This window comes from Neopelma chrysocephalum, unplaced genomic scaffold (assembly GCF_003984885.1).
Source record: "Neopelma chrysocephalum unplaced genomic scaffold, ASM398488v2 Primary Assembly neopelma1_138, whole genome shotgun sequence".
NCBI classification, from domain to species: domain Eukaryota; kingdom Metazoa; phylum Chordata; class Aves; order Passeriformes; family Pipridae; genus Neopelma; species Neopelma chrysocephalum.
The window spans coordinates 1-22159 of NW_020897800.1; the positions used below are offsets into that span (position 1 = coordinate 1).

General features: G+C 49.3%; 1 protein-coding gene across 2 annotated transcripts; it reads right to left on the bottom strand.

Annotated features, from left to right (window-relative positions):
• Positions 1-2640: 2640 nt before the first annotated feature.
• C2CD2L (C2CD2 like) lies at positions 2641-21602 on the bottom strand. Of its 2 annotated transcripts, none has more exons than XM_027699307.1 (14): positions 21267-21602; positions 18558-18653; positions 18028-18147; positions 16491-16601; positions 15547-15660; positions 14813-14930; positions 14524-14647; positions 13935-13999; positions 13227-13354; positions 12761-12932; positions 11318-11419; positions 10542-10675; positions 9780-10062; positions 2641-8366 (listed from the first exon to the last, which is right to left on the bottom strand). In XM_027699307.1, the coding sequence occupies exons 1-14, from the start codon at positions 21510-21512 to the stop codon at positions 8146-8148; spliced, it is 2034 nt and encodes a 677-aa protein (XP_027555108.1). In that variant the 5' UTR covers positions 21513-21602; the 3' UTR covers positions 2641-8145. The 2 variants fall into 2 exon arrangements, with proteins under 2 accessions (XP_027555108.1, XP_027555107.1); XM_027699306.1 differs by having other exon boundaries at positions 15547-15663.
• Between the last annotated feature and the right edge of the window lie 557 nt (positions 21603-22159).

Here is a 22159-nt window from a genome sequence, read left to right on the forward strand (position 1 = left end):
GGGGGACGTGGGGGTCAGGGAGAGGGAAAACAGGGACGTGGACATGGCAAGAGGGACGTGGAGAACACGGATGTGACGTGAGGGACAAGAACAGGACAAGAGAGATGGAAGACACAGACGTGACGTGAGAGGCAACGAGAACATGGATGTGACGTGACGGACACAGAGAACGTGGATGTGACAAGAGGGACAAAAATAACAGTGCAAGAGGGACACGGAGCCCACGGAGCAACCTGGGGCCCCCCCTCCCACCCCGGGGTGCAGCCCCCTCACCCCCCCAGAGCCCCCGTCCCACCTTGAGCTGGTTGAGCTTGAGCAGGTCGCTGTCGGGCAGTGCGGCCGAGCCGATGGCGCTGAGGAGCCGCCGCTGCTCCGAGCGCCGCTCCGACAGCACCTGGTTCGGGCCCTGGGGACGGGGACATGGTGTGAGGGGGTCACCACGGTGTGAGGGGGGTCACCGCGGTGTGAGGGGTCACCGCGGTGCGCGGGGGTCACCGCGGTGTGAGGGGGTCGCTCTGGTCTCACCTGTGTGTCGGGGGGCGCGTCGGGGTCGGGCCGGGATGCAGGGCAGGGGTGCAGGTACCGCGCCTTCTCGCGCCGGCTGATGGGGTAATAGCCCTCGCTGAGGACGCTGCCCGTCCAGTGCTCCCAGCACTCCGGTAATTAATCGGCAAAATTAATCGGTAATTAATCGGCTAAAATTAATCGGAAAAATTAATCGGCAAAATTAATCGGCAAACTTAATCGGTTAAAATTAATCGGGAAAATTAATCGGCAAAATTAATCGGGAAAATTAATCGGCAAAATTAATCGGTAAAATTAATCGGCAAAATTAATCGGCAAAATTAATCGGCAAAATTAATCGGGAAAATTAATCGGCAAAATTAATCGGGAAAATTAATCGGGAAAATTAATCGGTAATTAATCGGCTAAAATTAATCGGTAAAATTAATCGGCAAAAGTAATCGGCAAAATTAATCGGTAAAATTAATCGGCAAAATTAATCGGCAAAATTAATCGGCAAACTTAATCGGCAAACTTAATCGGTAAAATTAATCGGTAAAATTAATTGGCAGACTTAATCGGCAAAATTAATCGGTAAAATTAATCGGCAAACTTAATCGGTAAAATTAATCGGCAAAATTAATCGGCAAACTTAATCGGTTAAAATTAATCGGGAAAATTAATCGGCAAAATTAATCGGTAAAATTAATCGGTAAAATTAATCGGCAAAATTAATCGGTAAAATTAATCGGCAAAATTAATCGGTAATTAATTGGCAAAATTAATTGGTAATTAGTCAGCCTTTCCTGCTGCCCTCCCTCCCAGAGGCAGAGGATGACCCGTCCATTGCTCTCTCCCTTGTTTCTCCCACAGTTGCAGACCCAGGTCCTGCTCTTTTGGCCCCGCTTTTCTTACCAGACCTGGCATCATTTTCCAGGGTCCCCAGGAAACTTCTGCACTTGACCCATTGCTAAGTGCAGAGCACAGGACAAGGGAAAGACAAATTTCTCAGCACCCACCACTTGGAATTTTCCAAGTCCTACGAGGAGAGGCTGAGGGATCTGGGGTTGTTTAGCCTGGAAAAGAGGAGGCTCAGGGGAGACCTTATCACCCTCTACAACTCCTTGAAAGGAGGTTGTAGCCAAGTGGGGATTGGTATCTTCTCCCAGGCACCTATTGGTAAGACAAGAGGGCATGGTCTTAAGCTCTGCCAGGGGAGGTTTGGGTTAGATATAGGAAGAAATTCTTTACAGAGAGGGTAATCTGGCATTGGAATGGGCTGCCCTGGGAAGTGGTGGATTCTCTGTCCCTGGAGGTTTTTAAGATGAGACTGGATATGGCACTTAGTGCCATGGTCTAATAACTGCAGTGGTGTTGGATCAAGGGTTGGACTTGATCTCAGAGGTCTTTTCCAATTTTGCTGGTTCTATGATTCTATGAAAAAGAGAGATGTTACAGTTTTTAATATATTTAACACACATCCACCTCCCATAAATTTTCAGGCCTTTTGGTGCTGTAATCTCCCTTTTTTGGGAGGACCCCCGCACGACCCTCCTCATCCCCCTCTCACCTGCTCCTCCACCGCATCCTCGCTCTCCCAGAGGCATTGGGATGCCTCTAATGACCTCATTACCCCCCCAAACTCCCCCACATGCCCCTTTTTACTCACCCCCAAAGGTGGAAAAGAAGAGAGGGAGGGTGGGTACAAGATCGGGGTCACAAGACAGAGGGAGAAGCGGGGACAAGAAGAGGAGAGGAGAAAAGGGGTGGAAAAAAGAGGGGAGAGAGGAGAAGGTGTGGAGAGTGTGGAGAGCACAAGGGAGGGAACGGGGAAGGGATAAGAGCAGAAGGGGAGAGAAACCAGGGAAAGGGCAGACAAAGGGCCAGAAAGGGGAAGGGGGGGAAAGGGGAGAGAAGAGGGAAGGGAGGGAGAGAATAGAGAGGGAGAGGAAAAAAAGGTGAGTCAAGAGATGAGAGCAGGGCATGCAAGGGGCAAAGGGGACTCGTGAGGGGGGACCCTCAAAGGGGTATATACAGTTTGCCATCATTTGAATGGGAGAATTTAGAGGAGACAGGGACAGGTTGGAGGGCAACTCACAGCACTCTGCCAGGTATGAAGTCAGACTCAGGGCCAGGTTTTGATTTTCATATGGTTTAATAAGTTAACAGATTCAGCCATTACACAGCAATAGACTTCTTCAAGATTTACAAAGGTGCAAGAACTTCATTTAGTCATAAGTAGTTTTATTCTCCTCTCTTAAATAGCTACGCAGTTCCAATTCTTTTCCCCCAAACAATCTGGGGTTAAAATAATCCACCCAGAGAGAAGGCATCAAAGTACAAAAGAGAACACACAAGGAGGGGCACTAATTCAAATTCCGTGTGGGTATTTGGTCCAGTACCTTACAAGCAAGGAAAGGTGGTGTGGAGTAGTCATGCCTGTAAGAAGGAGCTGCAATATCACAAGTACACAAAGACCTTTGCCAGAAGTTTGAACACCACCGGGATTGTTACTCTACCATGAGACTCACCATGACCTTGCAGTGGGGGAGGTCGGATGGAGAGAACAATGCAAAAGACCAAAACAACACAAACAGCAGCCTCCCAACATTCAAGAGTCTCCCCAGCTACCCAGAAATTACCTCTCTGTAGGTTTAGCGAACAATGAGCCAAGAGAAGCCGTTGCAGGAAGGAAATTGCACCGCCAGAGAAAAAAAAAACATAACAAAAACATTTTTAAGATTAAACTTTGCCATGTGCCCAGTTCTAGTCTAGAAACAGGACATGCCCGTATTGTTCTCTCATGGTTTGGAGAAGTTCTCATTATGTTCCCCTCCACTGAATTGGTTCTCCACCCAAGTAGTCTTCCCTTGCTCTTCCCCACTTCAGCCAATCTACCTAAAAACCCGTCCTCAACTACGTAAACAACACAAGGGTGCTTGCAGGAGCAGGAGTTGGACTCGCTCAGGTCTGTGCAAGAAATGGATACAAATGGCACAGAAGGCTCTCCCGACCCACCACTTGGTGCTGTCATCCCCAGCCCCTTTGCAGCATTCCCAGTACAGGTGTTTGCAGAGCGTGCTCTAATTATAACCACATGCAGACACACAGTCCCTCTGGCCTCAGTCAGACATCCATCGTGGCAAAGCCTACAGCACCCTCAGAACACTGAGGTTGTGTAGTTCCCTTCATTTCTTCCTGTGCCTGACTCAAACACAGCCCTAATGGGCCAACACCAAGGGCTTTTTTTTGACGAGGAGGCTCTTAAAAAGCCTTACCAAAGCATAGGGAGAGGGTGTATCCAGAGAGAAATACACTTACAAGCATACTTGCAGCTAGAGCAAATCTATTTTCTTCAGAGCAATAAAAATACACAACATAGGTAAGTTCTAGTAATTCTGTTCAGCCAAAATTAAAAAAAAAAAACAAAAACAAAAAAACCCCCCAAACCCTCAACAAAATGAAACCAAAACAAACAAAAAAACCAAAACCAAACAAAGAACAACCAACCAAACAACAAACCCCTCACAAACAAAAAAACCCAAAATGGCTACTTTGGCTTCATTTACCAGTCACTGTTCGTGCTTGCGTATCTGACAGTGAAGCACAGCATTTGGAATGCAGGCCCCCATCAGCAGGTTGAACTCCTTCAGAACTCTCCATGCATTCATGCCACCGCTCTACTCCTCTTCTTCCATCACATATTTGGTCAAGGACCAATTTCACAAGGTGCAAATATTGAGCCTACCCTGAGACAACAATCTGCCAACTGCAGATTATTCAAGCTTATAAAGTTCGACAGCAGCCTCGCCACTCCCTGGGGCTGCTCTGTGGTCCTAGCATTATGAAATGCCACAGACCCTGCAGCAGCACCAAGGTGAAGGCATGGAAGAAGTTAAACAGGGAAATCAGATTTCAAATACCACTTCTTCTGTCCTAAAGCCAGAAGCACTGGCAGGGATTAAACACAAAAGAGGTTTCTTTAAGCAGCCATTCTACAGGGGGAACTTTCCAGGGACTCTGTCTTTACAGTTTCTGGAGGCCAAAACCCCCTGTGACCTTCCCTTTCCTTCTGAGAAGACTAGATAGAGGAATTGTTTCTCACACCAATAACCACACCCGCCCCATGAGGCGGACTTGTTACTGCTCACACCTTTGGGAAGCTCACATAGTTGGGACTAACAAAATCAGCACCTACTGCTTGGGTGATCAAAACGTTTCTGCAAAGGAGAAAGGAAGCCATATACAGATATGAGGAGGAAGGATCAACATGTTAATCAGGAGCATATTAGAACTAAAAAACTTCCAATACACACAGATGAGCCCTTTCCCCCTCATTTCTCTGTAGCTCAAACAGCAGTTTAGCCAAACACCTTGAAAACCAATCTGCACTTACTAGGAGCATTTAAAAGAATATAAAAGGTTACAATATATCGGTATGATTTTGATAAGAAACAAAATGGCAGAAAATACATCTCCACTAGGAAACACAAGCAGATGCAGGACTTAATGTTTGGGGATGTGCTCTGTCAGCACCTGAAAACACCCCTTTCCTTTGCAAGCTGTCTAACCAGATACAAATTTACAGTGCAATTTACTGCCTGTGATAAAAAAATTGCTAAAAATTCAAGGGAAGATGTGCCCCTACCATCATGCTTCCCATCTGCCATTCATTCTGCTGACCACGGTGCAGGAATCTTTGCCACATCAAAGCTCAAAATCAAAACCAGTACCTCCACTGTGATCAGGAGGCATAGCCTGGAGCCAACCAGGAACAAATACAGGAAAGCCCACAGACACGTGGCAGGAATTCCCATTTAACACAGCTAGAAAGGTCCCCAAGGTCAGTGAGGAACTTGAGTTTCAGTTTTACTCCCTTTCCTATCACTTCTTCCTCTGAGTCAGACCAAAACATGCTGGTCAAGACTCTGGGTACATGTTTGTCAGACATAAATCTCACCTTTTCTGCCTCCAGTCCACAGCAACAAGGACAACACTGGCCAGTCCTCATAGCCCTCCTAGTGTACTTGAGCCCCAGATCCCCGATTCAGAAGCCCAATCACCCTCAGTGTTCACCTCCAGCTGCTCCTCACCACAACAGCTTGAGCTGCTCTTGAAGTTTAAAGAACTCAGGACTATTAAATGAGACTTGTGGCAAGTCCTGTGATTAACCCATAACTGATGAGCTGCTGGCTCTTCTGGAAGTTCCCTTCCGCTCAAACCAGTGTTTCCACTGCAAGACTTCCCAGTCATCCCAGTAGAGAAGCACTGCTGTCTGGGTTCAGCCAGCACTCTTCACCCAAAGCAACCCTGACATGGTATTAAAAAGAATAAATAAAAACCAAAAATCAAGCATCAAATACTTTCACATCTACAACTCATAGAGGGGAAGGTGCAAGAGAGAATGCCAAACTGGAACCAAACCCCAGGACTCTGGGAGAAAGGGCATGCTGGGGAAGGACAGCACCATGTGTGACACCACCAACCCAGCAAAGGAAGGCCACATCCAACTGCTGGCTGGATCCATACATGAGAGCCACAGATTGCCAGGTTCCACCAGCACCAGAGCATGAACTGGTCACTTGCTTCAAGGAAAATGATCTTCAGAGAGAAACAGAGACTTCTCCAACACCCATAGTGCACGGAACTGCAAACAAAGCCACAGTACCACGTGGACAAGGAAAGAAACAACGGATAGAAGACATGGCAGAGCTTGAGGATGACAAAGACTCCGGCACCAAACCAAATGAAGAGGTTCCTGGTCAGCCAGCTGGACCAATCTTATTCTTCACACATGCCCAATCACATGGGGAATCAGCAGGAAAAACAAGGAGTCCCTCCTGCTGGTACACACTGGCACTTTCAATTCAAGCCCCAGGTGACTCTGGCCTTCCCTACCTGCACAAGCACCCAAGAGACACCCTGAGGCTCCTGCCTGTAAATCCTTTCGCAGTGCAATATCCAGAGACGTTCCAGTCTTTGGAAATGGCACACAGCAGCAGTATGAGTAAGGATTTGTCCTTCCAAAGAACACAACACATTTTATGCACGCCATCAAGAGAACTACTTTTTCAGTTGGTAGCACCCTCCACTAGGCAGGACGATAGCCATTACCTCAGGAGGTACTGAGACAGGGGAGCAAAGCTGGCAAATCCAGTCAGGCCTAGGCAACAGATCTTCCGTGAGTTGTTTCCTCCCCTCTGTTCCACTTCCTTGACCTTACAACCCACAGGAGAACAGGAGCTTCCACTCAAACTAGGCATGCTGGCAGAGGCGTGGGTGTTTCTCCAAAGAGCATTGTTACGCTCTTCAAAGGGAGCCTCTGGGGACATTATATTCACAATGTGCACGGGTCAGGAGACCAGTCAACCATTCATCTAGAAGGGCGGTCTCCTCCCACACAAGGAGTCGATTTTCCCCTGCATGCCCCTCCCTCTGCAAATACCACTGCAGAAATGCCCCCTCTGTTTGAGAGCAGTGGATTGGGTTTGCTAGAAGGAAATACCAAACGCAATCAAGAAAGGTTCCTTCTATTACAGGAAACCCTTTCATCAGTGAAAACATGTAAAGTCTTGTCTCTTTCTACCACGTGCCTTCAGGCTCCCCATCAGACTGCCCTTTCACCACATTTCTTGCCATATTCCTTGCCATCCGTTCCCAGCACGGTGCCAGTCCTTGGCACGAGAACCACGAGAGTGCATGAGGCCGGGCCCTCCACAGATCCAGAAGACAGGCTGGCACCCCTTCGGCAACGTCCCCAACCACCCCCGAGGGTAAGGGATCTGCTCATAGGACAGCTGGTACGTACATGCAGCACAGCCCCTTCGCTGTTCAAGAACGTGGCTGTGGAAGGAGGGCTGCATCACAGGGTGAATGCACAGGGTGGCAGAACTGACAGCACTGACCAGGCATTCTTGCAAGGGCCCAGGCTTCTACAAGAACTTGTGCAGTAGTTAAAACTTTCTTCTTCTTAGAGACTCCTTCCTTCACCAGCATAGCACAGAAAGCAGGGGTCCCTCAGTGCTGTCCGAACCAGGGACTGTTTCAAGGATGGTTCCCAGGTGGAGAACCACAGCTTGTTCTGCTGCCAGCTCACAGCCCAGGAATGCATGGCCCCGAGCACACCTCAGGTTACAGCCTCTGCACCAAGGACAAGCAATAAGAGCGTTTAGATCATCAGTGACCGCATCATTCTCTCTCGTTAAAAGAGCTGAGCGAGGCTACATCCCACACTTCTCAGCCATGTAGCTCACCCAGTAGTTTCTTGATCTGTAACACTGAAGGCTGCCACTTGAGAGACCTGCCTCCCATTTCCAAGGGGCAGCTCATGATGCCAGATGGCTACACAGGTGGAGTCACGTCTGCAGCTTCTGGGACCCCCAGGGGGATTAGCATGACACCTGGATTTTCTGGGAGAGCACAGTGGGGTACAACAATCAGAGAAGGCTAAGCCAAGGCGGACGAGCAGCCTAAGTCCCAGGTTTGCCACCTCCACTCCCCAGATGGTGTAAAGCACTGGGGTGTCTTCCCTCAGCCAAGGTTGGAAAGAACTGGACTGCAGGTCACAGATACCATGGAGTGGGAAGACAAGAGACTATAAAACGATCTCTGAGAAATCTTTCCAACAGGCTTCTCCCTCCTTCAGTTCTCACCAGCTGATGTGCTGTCACTACCTTTGGGTTTGGATTTAGACTTGAAGGAGAAGCGCTTGATGAGGCGATGAGAGAAGCTACCAGCTTTCTTCCTGGCGACAGAGTTAGCAGTGACATTAGACAAGTCATCGTGTGACTGGCTCAGGCCCGCTTCCTTCTGCTTGCTCCTTCTCCGGAAGATGAGCTTGGTACCACTCCGAAGAAAGCTAACTGCAGAGACAGAAAGGAAGAAGACAGAAACCATGAGAGCACTCTGCCAGGGCAAGTTTCAGGGACAGTAACACACCTGGCCATTCTCAGATTTGCAGCAAAGACCTCTCCACCTCAGGTGGCAGAAGTCACAGCAGTCTGCAAATTCCAGCTCCCAAATGTAAGGCAAAGTCTCTGTTCATGACAGACTGCAATGCCAACAAGCTGATTCACTAAGCATTCCAAACCATGTCCCCTCTGCATAAACTTCCTTTTACACAACATCCTTCCCTCACTGGAAGTATGAAGAATTGTAACAGAAAGCCAAGATTCATACGAATGGAAAACGAGCGAGAACACCTGAATGTGAAGACCCTGGGAAGAACACACAGGGGGAAAAGGCCTCAGACTAACCTGTCTCAAGGGCACACAGATTAACTGGTCATCAAGCCCCTGGAACAATTGCCTGCGGTTTCACATGCCCAATCTGGAGGCAAATAATGCCAATGGCTCCCTATGACTCACACAGGCACGAGAGGATGGAGACACCAATTGCCATCAGTCTCAAATGGATCAGAAAGGCATACTCAAAACCTGCACCCCATACAGCACTACAACAGTATTTCTTGCAAGAGGGGGTTTTCCCTCTCTTCCCCACCCACCAGGTCTCTCAAGAATCTGGGTCATGCACCTTTCTACCCACTGACATGAAAACAGGGGGCCTCCACAGGTGAAACCATACCTGATTGTAACAGGGTACAACTCTCATATTCTGACCAATCAAGATTGTGATTTGCATTTGTTTACATAAGTCGGTAGCTAATTGAAAATGTTGTGGCTATGAGCAGACAAATCCAAGGTGTGCCATCCACCAAACTGCCACAAGCGAGTAAAGTCCAGAACAGCAACTAGGCTGGGGCAGGCCTGCTTCATCATTTAAAAGCAGAGAATTTGTGTGGACAACCTACAGTATAACAGGTCAGAGGCAGTAGCTGCTTCAATACTAGCAGAGAAAGAAGGAGGGCATAAAGGCCCGTACAATCCACATTATTGGTCAGCCTCCATTTCCACACCAGAGGTGGCCAAATTCAGAGGAGGAATCATTATTTACAGACATGCACCTGATCTGTAGATGTAGAGGCCACAGAGAGAAAACAGTTCTCTGATGTACACAAGCTGCATAGGGTTTCCATTTAAGAGAGCACAGAAATTGAAAAGGCTACAAGAATTGTATACCTACAAATAGAGGGATTTGGAACCACTCCAGTGGAAAGCACAGGAGAGAGACAGGCTCTTCCAGGCTCCGGTAAAAACCTGCTCTTCGTCATGCCAAAAGCTGGCTGCAGACCCCATTCTCGGATGGGGAACTCGGATGTCACTTTGTCCTTACATACAACAGGCCAATGTTAGCTACCATCTAACAGTTCATCTTACCTTTGTGATCTTTCAAGCTCCTGGTCTCAAGGGCTCCCGTGGAGCCAGTTTCAGACTCAACATCTTCCACCGATGGTCTTTCAGAGATGTCTGAACGTGTTGTCTCATCCAGCTCCTGACTGGCCCGTTGTCTGAGCAGTGACGCTTCCAGTGGCTGTGACGATTCGGTAGAATCGTGCATCTGGTCAGCTGTGCTCTCTGCTGCAGAGTCCCCAAACGCTGTGGTCTCCAGGGATGCAGCATAACCCAGAGAAAGTGCCATTTCATCTTGAGCAATAGGTACCTGAAGGGCAGACAGACATGGAGACAGGACTGAAAGAATTGCAATCATCTCCCTTCTTCCATCTACACCTACATACGGATGCTCTGGTTCTGATCATCAGACAGCACTGATGCACAATCATCATTTTTTTGCTGAAACATACTGCAACATTGCCGATTACAGAGCATTCTGCAGCACCTCCCTCACTCCCATAGCCAAGTTCAAGGAGAACTCCTTATATTCTCCATGAGGGTCAAAAACAGCTGTGGCAGCAGGCTCCCTTTCTGCAGATGCCCTTTGTGAACTCCCACTGGCAGCTGCCCTGTAGCCTGGCAAGGTACCTTTTAATGCTCACTGGGAAGCAGCAAAAGGCTTCTGCTGAGCCAGTCATCTGTGCTGGAACCTTCCCAAACTGGTCCCTACAGGACAGGGTAGTTTCACGCACGCATTCCTAGAAACAACCTCCCAGACTGGAAATGCAGCTCTGATCTACCAGAGACCTTGGAAACTCCTGAGATGATCAGTGTGCTACGTTTTGTTGGTGTCTTCTTGGTGGTCTTGTTATTTGTCTCAGTTAGCTGCCTGATCGCCGTCTCAGCCACTGGATCCAAACCATTGGGCATATGGCCATCCCCTGAACACAAGAAAAATACCAGTGCTTGGAGTAGCAAACCTTCAGCACAGGCAAAAGGTCGCTTGCTGACTGCGATACTTGTAATAGGCAACTTACATGCACACGAAGGTAGAGAACAGAATTTATTACAGACCTGTCCAAATAACCCAAAGGAAAGAAGCTCTGCATAGCTAGCTCTTGGCTTTTTTAGGCATTTCCCACCAGGCATATCATGAAAATATCCCTCTGTCATGGTTTGAGAGCTCCAAACACCCTCCCACTCAATAAAAGCTTCCAAAGATTCCCAAGAGTTTGGGCAGCCCTGGCTGCAAACTGTCCAAACCGTTGCAGTGCTCTGTTTCAGAGACAATCAGAGCCCAGAGTGCAGGGTGACCAAAGTTTTTTGGGTCTGGATAGCCTGGAAAGTTCTTGTCAAGCGAGGAAACACTCAGACTCACTGACTGGATAGCCAAAGCAGAATGTCTTATACCTGCCTCCACCTCACCACCGGTCCTCTGGCCCTGCCTTCACTCAGGCACCTGGACATCCTCTGCCGCAGCAAATGTAAACAAGCTCAGTGAACCACACTCAGACTACCGCTTTCCAAGAAACGCGAAAGAAAACAGTTACTCCACTAAGAGCTTCGAATTTCCAAGCACTTACGGCTACTGCTGGGCGAGGGGCCATGAGGACAGCCAGTCTCCAAAAGCACTGTTGTCTTCTTTTCAGTCACTTCCACCTTAGAAGGCGACCTCGATGGTGAATCTTCATGGCAAAAGAGACACAGATACCAGTAAGTGCAGATGAAGCTTAGGCAACTATGCTGTTGTATTGTGGTCCCTACACACAACCCCAAAAAGCCTCCATTGAGTGTGTGGAGATCCTGCAAGGCTGGCTCTGTAAGGCTTTGCGGCAACGAAGCAGTAAGAAGCCTATTGAGAAAACCATAGAATCACAGAATGGTTTGGGTTGGAAGGGACCTTAAGGATCATCTCATTCCAATCCCCCTTCCACTAGACCAGGTTGCTGAGAGTCCCATCCAGCCTGGCCTTGAGCACTCCCAGGGATGGGGCAGCTACAGCTTCTCTGGGCAACCTGTGCCAGTGCCTCACCACCCTCACAGGGAAGAATTTCTTCCTAACAGCTAATATAAATCTACCCTCCTTCAGCTTTAATCCATTCGTCCTTGTCTTATCACTGTAAGAAGTCCCTCTTCAGCCCCCTTTAGGTACTGGAAGGCTGCTTGCTATAATGTCTCCCCGGAGCCTTCTCTTCTCCAGATTGAACAGCCCCAACCTCTCAGCCTGTCTTCATAGAGGAGCTGTTCCAGGCCTGTGACCAACTTAGTGGCCCTCCTCTGGACTCACTCCATCAAGTCCACATCTTTCATACAGTAAGGGGCCCAGAGCTGGACATAATACTCCAGGTGGAGTCTTACAAGAGCAGACTAGAAGGGGAGAATCACCTCCCTTGACCTGCTGGCCATGCTTCTTTTGATGTGGCCCAGGATACGGTTGGCTTTCTGGGCCACAATCCTGTGAAGCAGCTGCTCGCAGGACCTCATTTGTGCCATTTCCCAGCCACATCTCATGGAATATCCAGCACCACATGCATCAGGATGCCAGACTGCAAGCAGCAACTACCCCTAGTAAGTAAGGTCAAGACCCTTTCGGCTCCACATTCACTACATACAGCAAAACTTCTTTAGCAGTGAAGGAAACAGAGGAAGAGTGGCTAAACACTTAGCCCAACATCACACAGAGGTTATGTGACAGCATATGCATTAGACCTCCCACCACCAAGGGGTGTGAGAGAGGCTCATCCCTCCCTCCCTTCCCTCCCCACAAACACAGGGCTGCATCAATTCCCTCCCCCAGGGATACTCAAGTTTCCAGCCAGCCACAAGACACTCAGGGAACAGCAAGGATGCCCGTGTTCTGACCCACAAGCCGAAAACAATGCATAAGGAGTCAACCTGCAATAACCACATGTGATGGCAAAACAGTTTTGCTACTACCTGCATGAGCTGCCTCGGGAGTATCGTGGCTAAGGCTGTGCTGCCATAGCAGCCACCTGCACAATATACCCGCTGCAGGGCAGCCTCACCCAGTTTGCAGTCTGCCTTGGGCCGGGACTGAATCGTGGTGACAGTAGTCACGATGGTGCCATCGGGCATGATGGTCCGGTCCATCTCCACCTTCTTAGTGGGGGTGATGCTGGTTCGCAGAGATGTGGTGTGCTGAGCATTCAAAGATGCAGGAGACTCCTGGAATAGCAGCTATAAAGAGTAAAGCACTGCTCAGAGAGGCTCTGCTCCTCCCAGATGGAAAGGCAGGCATATTTGGGCAGCAAAAGCTAGGGCTCTGGGTACTGAGGAGCCATCCCCACTACAGGGCCAATTCAAGAGGGAAGCTCAGGAACCGAGGGTCAGGCAACACCCCTCCTTGACGTAAGGGTTTGCCAGCCCCCAACCCGAGCTCAGCCCAAAGATGCTTGTCTCCAGCTAGACGCTCACATCATGAACGCTTTCAGAGCACACATTAGTGCAGAGCTTGTGGAGTTGTGAGCTCACCTCCAATGTAATGGTAGCTTCAGCTGTCAGTGACTGCCCAGTTCCTGGGGCCAGTGAGCAGACGTGTCTTCCAGATGGTTGTTTGCCCAAAGAATCAATCAAAAGTGTGGCATGTGCCAGCAGCACATCTGCAAGAAGGAACAGGAAAATGAAACACACCAAATGACCTTAGCACCTCAGATATCTCCCAGCCACCTCCCTGCTCTTGGAAAGCAGCCCCAAGGGCCAACAAAGCAGATCCCCACAATATTGCCAGCTCCCAGATTCAAGAGGGAGAAAGGGCAGGAAGCACTCCTCCGCTCCTCTTTAACAATCCAGAAATCAACTCCTTTAAAAAGGTGGCCATTGTGTGGCCTCCATCAAAAATAGGTGCTACAGTTAGTCCCTGACTGAGTACAAATGAACAGAGTTAAGAGCCTTCTGCGAAGTTCTTCCAATACATGGGGGCATGCCTCTACTGCTTCAGAGCAGAGATGGGCAGGCTACAGGAATCTCCGAGTTCAAGTCAGACTCAGACCACTTTGGTAAGAAAAACTGAGTTACTTCACGCAGACAGAGGTTCACATAAAGCTGGATATGAAAAATCCTTTGCAGAGTTCATCACACATCATATTGACACAGAACTACCACAAGCTTAAAGCACAGTAAGTCCCTTAGGCATTTTTGTCTCTTCATCTTACAACCCATCTTATGGTTGCCCATACTCACTTCCCACTCCGTCGCTATTCCCCAGCACCTGTAGCTTCAGCTCTTTGCTTTTAGGCCCCAACTCCCTGTTGAAACAGAAAAAGGTGGGCTGCTGTTAGCCACTGTTTCCAAAGCGGCCACAGAGCAAACAACTCCATTCTGTATCTTCTCTCCCTTAAACCTCACACACCTCATCACCTTCTCCAAAGCTCCAGTATGCGTGCACTGCTTTGGAGGACATGTCTAGGGCAGAAACTACACAGAATAGAACTCTGGTTTGTGTCCCCTGCAGGGCTGTGTAGGCTACGAGAGGAAGTCGAGAGGGCAATCTGTCTGGAACGCTGAGAGATACATTACAGCCCTCCTGTGCCTGCCGCTCCCACAATCAGCGCTTCATCCCACCCAGTTAAAACACAGAGTGTCCAGAGTAGTGGGAAATATGTACACACAGGCTGGGGCCACTTGCTGGAAGCAGCAGCACCAGCACAGGAGCAGCACAGACACTGCCTTGTGGTGCCAGCCTCCACCTCTGCACCAACCACAACTGTTACTGCAGTGTGGGAATGACACCCAGAGAGTGTGCCAGTCCGGAAGAAGGGCAGACACTTACAGAAAGAGCTCCTCATTCCACTCCATCTCTCCTGTAGCACTGGCACTGACAGCTGTCATCGGCCTTGTCCACTTCTGCTGCGGGGGGCTGTCTAGCTCTGCTACACAGCATATCTCCCCAACTCCTGCAACAGAGGGACAGAGGGCATGCATGCACTCATCAGCAAGAGGCAATGGTTTAGCAGACACACGCCCCTCTTTTCCATTCAAACCCACCCAAAACATCCACTCACTCCAATCTCACCACCTGCGCACCTGCCCCTGTGGATCAGCAATGTTTTCACGCTTACCTCCCTTCCCCTGGCAGCCCAAGTTCAGCACTCGAAGATTCCGGAGCAACAGCTTAGAACCCAGAGGGGCTGCTGCTACTCCGGACGGGGACTCTCGAATCAACTTATTGCTGGGTACCTGAGGAATGACGAGAGCGAGACCGATGCCTTTATCGTTCACTCGCCAGCAGACAGCAGCAAGACGCATGACGTTGGTCCTCATATCTACTAAGTAGCTCCTCACACCAACACGGGAACACCCACAGAGCCATCCAGAAATGCTGCAGCTATCAAGCTCCAGTGCGCCCTCGTGTTATGTCAGATGGGAAGTTTAAGGCAGACAGAAAAGGAGACAGGCAAGAACAAGCTTGCTGGCTGCCGGACGGTCAACTGACAATGACAAACCCTGGACCATTCCATGTCTGCAAAGGCTGCTCTGGACAGAGCCTTGGTGTTCAGGGCAAGGGAGACTGCCAAAACCGAGACGTGTCTCAGGCAGTCTGGCTCCAAAACAACACGACCGACAAGCAGCACTCAAGAAACAAGGCACAAACAGAGTTGCCCTTCAAAGCAGTTTCTAATTATCCCTACGCCCCAAGTTGCAGAACCCCAACTCCTATGACAGTGCAGGTCAGGATTCAGCTGTCACCCAGAAGTGAGACTCAACCCTTGGATTCCTGCCTGAGTCTCAGCCCTCAGAAGTGTCCTGGGGCCTGAGTTGGAGGCACAAGGATGACAGGAGGAGAGTGCCTTACCGCACTGGCTCCAGCGGTGCAAGCCATCAGGTTCACTGTCATGGCTGGCTGCGTGCTGACAATGGTATCCTCGATCAGATCCCTTATCGTGGACAGATCCGCTCTCCCTTCATCCTTCTCCCCACAAATCAAGAGGAAATGCAGGAAAGTCATAAAAAACCAACACATTTTCTCCTTTTACAACTACAGCTGCCTCCCAAGCCTCTACGGTATTACACAGTCTTTCTCCCAGTAATAACCTCCCAGATACTCTTTCCGTATCCCATACTCACTCTCCCCAGTGAGCTTCTGTGTAGCAGCTGCACACAAATGGAAGCTTTCTAAATGAGACAAACTAGGCCTCTACATCTGTAGTCTACCCATTGTAAATTTCTGCAATACAGCTTTTATAGTTTGTCACATCCTCACTACCTCACAAGATGGTACTACCGCACTATTGGGAAAACTGACACATTCCTACATCTACTCGGGATAAAGTAACAAAGATGTCAATAAAACAAACAAATCAACCAACCTATTTGAATCACAGCAGCACAAGCACAACCACATTCAGCCCACTAAACCTCTAACACCCGTGGGTTCCCGACATTAATCTCTCAAGAAAACCCCAAACAAACACAACAACAAGAAAATACCACCTCACACAAAAAACGTGCCAACCCAGTTCATCTTGCAGCTCTACATCTGACAACAGCAGGAGGAACCTACATAGACAGAAAGCCTTCAACAGATATTGGTACTGCTTCAGGTCTCTTGAAGATGCGTTGTTTTGACACAGCTGAGCTAGTATCGATTCCAGGGTGAAAGAATCCTCTCCCTAAAGGGCCACGGCAGCAAGTTGCCAACCTTCCCCCTCCACAGCAGTCTTTCTCCCAGCTCGACACTGTTTCTACTGCTCCCTCCCTTCCTGCATCAAGGTCAGCCTCTGACCACATGCCACTCACCTCAGGAAGCTGAAGTCTTGGAAGAACCAAAAGGTCCAAGTCTGGTCTGTCCTTGAATGTCCATGACACCAGGAGACCCTCATTCTCTGTCTCCTCCAAGTGGATCTCTACCTGGCTCAGAACAAATACCTATAGTCAGGAACAGTTTCTGTTTACATCGCGTGCTTTTTGCCCCACTTCAAATTCAGTGATTGAAAGGCAATCGCACCAATGCAACAGCAAGAGACAGAACGTAAGAACAATAGTGCTCCCAGGCCTACAGGATAAAGCAGCTGCAGAAGCCTCGTTGCTCCATAGCAAGATCTGGCTTCCTCACTACTGGTAAGTAACCAGTAAGAGGTGCATAGAATAGGAAAGGCACAATTTTTGGAAATACAGTACTTGAAGTATTCCAACAGTCAGGTATATGATAATCTAACCAGCGCTTCCCAAAGCAGCAGCAAGACCTCAATTAGAGTACTATGTGCAATTCTGTACAAGAATAATCAACCCAAGACTTCAGCAGGTGCAGACAAGAAAACCTAGAAAATGCTAGTGAGTAGGGGAGCAGTTGGATGAGATGTGAGACAGGGGACTTTCAAAGATGAAAAGCAACTGCAGTTGCTGCACACAAGTAGACTGGCAGCAGGCACACTAAATACTGAGGAGAGAGAGCAGCTATTTAAATGACCGCAGAACACAGGCTCAAAATAAAACTGGGATGACCTGGGATGTACATTCAAAATTATAATAAGGCTTCTGAGAGCAAAGGGGTTCCAGAACAACTTTCCAACTGCAATACCTGCAATAGCACGGGATTGGCTTCTGCTACCACCGAGTTACTTCTAATTTCGCTGTGACTTTTTTTTAATTTTTATTTATTTATTTATTTATTTATTTAGCTATAGTGCAAATGAATGCACAGTCTCCACACAAGATACCATCCCCAACGTCACATCCTTCATCACGATGGGAACAAAATCACATTCCAGAGAATCAAATCCGGCCAGAAAGTGACTGTGGAGTTACCACCCATTGTAATTTCACAAAGCTTCTGTTCTGGAAGAACCATCTCTAATATTCAACACACAGAAAAAGTTGTATCGTGCTCTTATGAAGGTAATAGAGGGAACACTGACAACTAAGCTACTCCTCACAACAGATTTCTTTTTCACACCAACTACCAGGACAACACCATACTTGTACATATGCACAGGATGTACCTTTACCTATCCATTATGCCGTGAGAGGAATTGAATTCTCTGGACTTCTTAAATACCCTCTTAAAAACACATTATAGAATGCTGCCATGCCTCAAAACTCTCTGGATTTTCTTACAGCTATGTTTCATAGCCAAAATCTGCAGAGCAAGACTCAGAAAACAGGACTGGGCATGCTAAAGGGGAATATTTGCCACTTCACCAAATGTTAGTGACAGCACACTGCTTCTTCCAGCACACTGACATCTTTATTTGTGCTAAATCTGGTCCTCCTTCCTCAACCAGTGTGGGGCTGGATGAAAGAATAAGGTCAATGTCTAACTTCTTACAATTTTTACCTGAGCCTGCATCACAGCCAAAGTGACATGATAGGTGTCCACAGAAACAGCAACTGGGGACTGCTGAGTAACAGAGACAGGGAATTTCACAGCTTCAGCTGACAGATGGCAGCACAGCACCTAGGGAGAAGAGATGAGTTTCTATCCCAACAAGAGGCAGTTGTGTTACTCTCCCCACATTCCACAATGTGAACCTGCCACTTCAGACTCTGTACGTGAGGCAGTAAGGACAAATTGGTGACAGTAGCTCTCTTCTCCTCTCCGCTGTAGGAGATGATGTTTGGGCTCAGCATTCATACACCCCGACTCCACCAACACATCTCCCCTCACAGAGCTCTCCGAGACCTCAATGATGTACAGCCCCAGAGCCTCTGAACAGGAGAGAGGCCTCCAAACTCTACAACAGACCTTGCCCAAAACATCCTCGGTCCCACCATCCCTGTCACAAAGGTCTCAGCAATCTCTGTAGAACACACCATCAGTCAAGGGAGAAACCCCACACTGTACAATTCGGAACAGCAAAGACTTACCATGCCGTGGTCCGACTGGCCCTTGCACGTCACACAACTTATATTTGCGGCTGGTGGTAACTGAGGACCCTCTTCAAACGTGATCTGCACTGAACTCTACGAAGAGAAAACTCTGTTAGTTCCCAGTAGTCAGAGTAGCCCTGACAGTTTCAAAGAGGATGAATGATTCTGATGTGGGAACCCAGAGATGCTCCAGTCTGTTTTCACAAATCCAGCCAGCACACAAAACCATCCCACACTGCAATTCTACCCACCTTGGCTTGTCCATATAGTGAAAAGAAACAAGGCCTCCATTTAAGGCTCACACTCACAAACACTATGTTAATTTCAGACAGATAAGCCCAAATGAGAATGGAAAAATTGTTCCAGATAGTAGGTCAAGTGTGTTAACCCTTCTCCATTGCAGAAGCTTTGCTGTTTCTTCTCTCTCTTCCCCTCTGTGCTAATCCTGCTTCAAAGAAAGAAAAATTCCAAACCACCACCACCAAAACAAAAAATCCCCAAACTAAATAAACAATTAACAACAACGAAATCCACACCCTCAGCATATGGTACATCAGCTCCTCTGCTCAACTTGTTCCTTTTTTCCACCCTCTCCCAGTTTATTAGATTACAATCTCCACTGTGAAGACATCCCTCTTCTTCATCTGAGGATTTCCCCGTATCCCCATATTATAGGACCAGTTCTGTACGAAGAATCCCTCTCGAGAAATACAAGACCAAGATAAAGAGCTGAGAGCATCCCTGAACAAAACCTAGCCCTCAGAGATTCCCTCTGCTCACAAGGGACAAAAAGAGAGAGAGAACAGGCAATCTGGGCACTAGGACATGACATTTGCTGAGCTGATTGCATTTTAGGGCCAGGATGATCGAGAGGGATGACAGAGGTGCAGGAAGCCAATTCTTATTCTCAAGTAAACGAGACTGTGTGCTGCCAAGTCCGTGCAACAGACAGACCCATGTGAGGGGCGGAAGGGGCTCTCGGACATTAATCTGACCAGCATACACACTAAAACCTGAAGAGCTACTTGCCCATCAAAAACTAGACTAGATGCATGCTCTCCTCCTAACACAGACACGAGGCAGCTCTCCCAGCGACCAAACTTCAAAACTGACCGAATGGACAAACAATATCGGATCACTCTCTGCTGTTTCATAATATTAATGCTTGCTGTTTCTTTTTCTCACAAGTCTCCTCCACCAGAGCCTTGTGTTCACCCATGTGAATCAGTCCAAAATATCAGACCAGCCTTTGCTCTCTGTGACCAGAACCTCTGCCCAACGACTCAAGTATATAACGACCCACGGCAAGCTATTGCCCTGTTCTTCCCAATATGTCACTGTCTCACCAAACGGGGAGGCACTGGTCAACTTCAAAAGGTCTCATTACTCAGCCAGCTCGGAACGAATCATGTGCACAAGGTAGTGTGAATCTATATATCCCCCAAGGCATGGAGAAAACATAGAGGAAAAAATTGCTTTATCCCATTTCATGAGGACTGCGGAGCTGAATGCTGGAATTCTGCAGCTCAGAAGCAGAGCATTGGCAGCAATGGGATGCCTGAGGAGCAGAAGAGTCTAAGATGGAGTACTTTTCCCAGTTAAACAGATACAAACAGCTCCAGGTAAGTCCCAATCTTATCCAGAATCCCACATAACACAAAGCCCTCTGGGACAGCTTTTAGACCCAGCAACTCAAAGTGGCAATGCTGCTTTCTGAGTAAATATGCTCCAGATGAGGAGTAGCTGCAGCAGAAACCGAAGCATGGCCCTCTATGCCATTTCAGCCATCAACTAATCTTCACTTTACATGAATTCTAAATTCTGAAACTTATAAATTCAGATAATTTTTGTGAGAATCTTAGTAATTCAGCATGTGACAGAAAAGCACAGTATATCAGATATGGGCAACTGCTGACACTTCGATCATGGCATTGTGAGGAGGGGCATAGAAGTAGAGGGTGCATTTCCTCGGGGGGAGGCACTTCACACTGAATCTAGCCTAGAATTTGTCACCCTGTCAAAAAGGGTGACAATCTTCCTGCCTTGTCAGAAAAAAAGTTTGCATCCTTCTTCAAGGCTTTGACTGCTTTTTCTTCAAAAATGTTAGCCTCATGCTAACCTTTTTTACCTCTTGATTTTCCTATACCACTTAACAGAAATGCCCCCCCTTCCCGTTCACACGACAGAAAAAGAAAGGAGACTACAACAGACTTTAGAGAGCTTTGGACCACAGCTTTTTGGGGGCATTAAGCCCCTGTCTTGCTTAAGCAATTATCTGCTATAAGCAATTATTTCCATGCGAAAATCAGCTAGGCATATTCTTCTTCATGAACGCCAAAACTACGCATCGGTACAAAATACTGGGAGATTAAAGGAAATAAATACCAGAAAAATTTTTAAGAAATTGCTGTGGAAACCTCAGAGTGGCTACAGCAGCCCGGCTCCCCACAGCTGGCCCGGCTCCTGCCTCAACCCAGGATAAACGAGCGCGGTACCAGCACTCGCGGGAGCGACGCCCTGGCCCGCGCAGGCCGAGCCGAGCCGAGCCGCCCGCAAGGCTCCCAGTGCCTGACGGGTCCTCCGGACGGGGAAGGGCTGCCCCGGCACCAGCGAACAAAGGCCGGACGGGCTGGCAGCCCCACCTCAGCTCAGCTTCGCTCCCCTCGCCGCCGCCCCCCGCACTCCCCCGGCCGGGCCCCGCCGTACCCCGTGCCGGCGCGCCTGGCTGTTGAGGGCTCGCACCCAGGCCCGCTGCCACTGCTCCCGCAGGGACCGAAGGGCGAGCAGCGCGGCGAGCAGCGCTCGGGCCCCGGTCTCCTCCGCCGCCGCCCCGCGCCGCCGCGGCGCCCGCAGGGCCGCGGACCGCCAGTACTGCAGCAGCCAGGCCGCCACTGTGAGCAGCGAGGCTGCGAAGAGCAGCACCAGCACGGCCCAGCCCAAGTCCGGTCCCATGGCGCGGGGGGTCAGGGCATGGCGGGCGGGCGGCCCGGCGGGAGCGGAGGGGAGGCGGCGCCGCTCCACTCACGGCACCGGGCGCACGTGGCCCCGCCGCAGCCGCGCGCGCGCTCCCGCCACCGCCACCGCCGCCTCCTTCCTTCCGGCGCGGCGGATGGCGCGCGCGCCCCCCGCGGCCCGGAGGGACCGCTGGGCCTATGCCGCCCGCTGCTCGCCCCGCGCCTCCACGGCCAGGGACCCTCCCGGCGGCTGCCGCCAGCCTTCTCTTTTGCGACTCTGAAAGCCCAGCTCCCCACCGGCTTTCCGAGCTCCCATTAACGGCGCTTTTCTCTTCACGTCACGCTCCTTCCCGCTAGGAGCCGCTGCCCCGTTCGAACCAGGCACGCAGGACTCGCCACCGAGGTGGAACCTTTCCGTTCGTCTGCTTCGGTTTGTGCCACCCTTCGCTGTGGAACAAAAGCAACGCGAGTTTTGATCGCCTCACGACAGTCGCAACCCAAGGTAGTAGCAACCCAAGGCCAGGTGGTGGCGATTCCTTGGTGATGCAGCTCCAGTGTCTCTGGCCAGCCAGAGACCATCACGCCTCTGTGCTGTGCTTTCCTCCCCAGCAGTACTATGTGCCCGCTTCAAAGTTTATTTAAAGT

What these genes read in the sequence shown, in the direction of transcription:
- C2CD2L (XM_027699306.1), bottom strand. Translation starts at nt 21,512, where the DNA reads ATGGGACCGGACTTGGGCTGGGCCGTGCTGGTGCTGCTCTTCGCAGCC. An exon ending in GCCAGGCGCGCCGGCACGGG is followed by an intron (nt 18,654 to 21,266) that starts GTACGGCGGGGC and finishes TTCTCTTCGTAG; the next exon opens with AGTTCAGTGCAGATCACGTT. An exon ending in GAGCTTGAAAGATCACAAAG is followed by an intron (nt 8,367 to 9,779) that starts GTAAGATGAACT and finishes CTGTCTCTGCAG; the next exon opens with TTAGCTTTCTTCGGAGTGGT.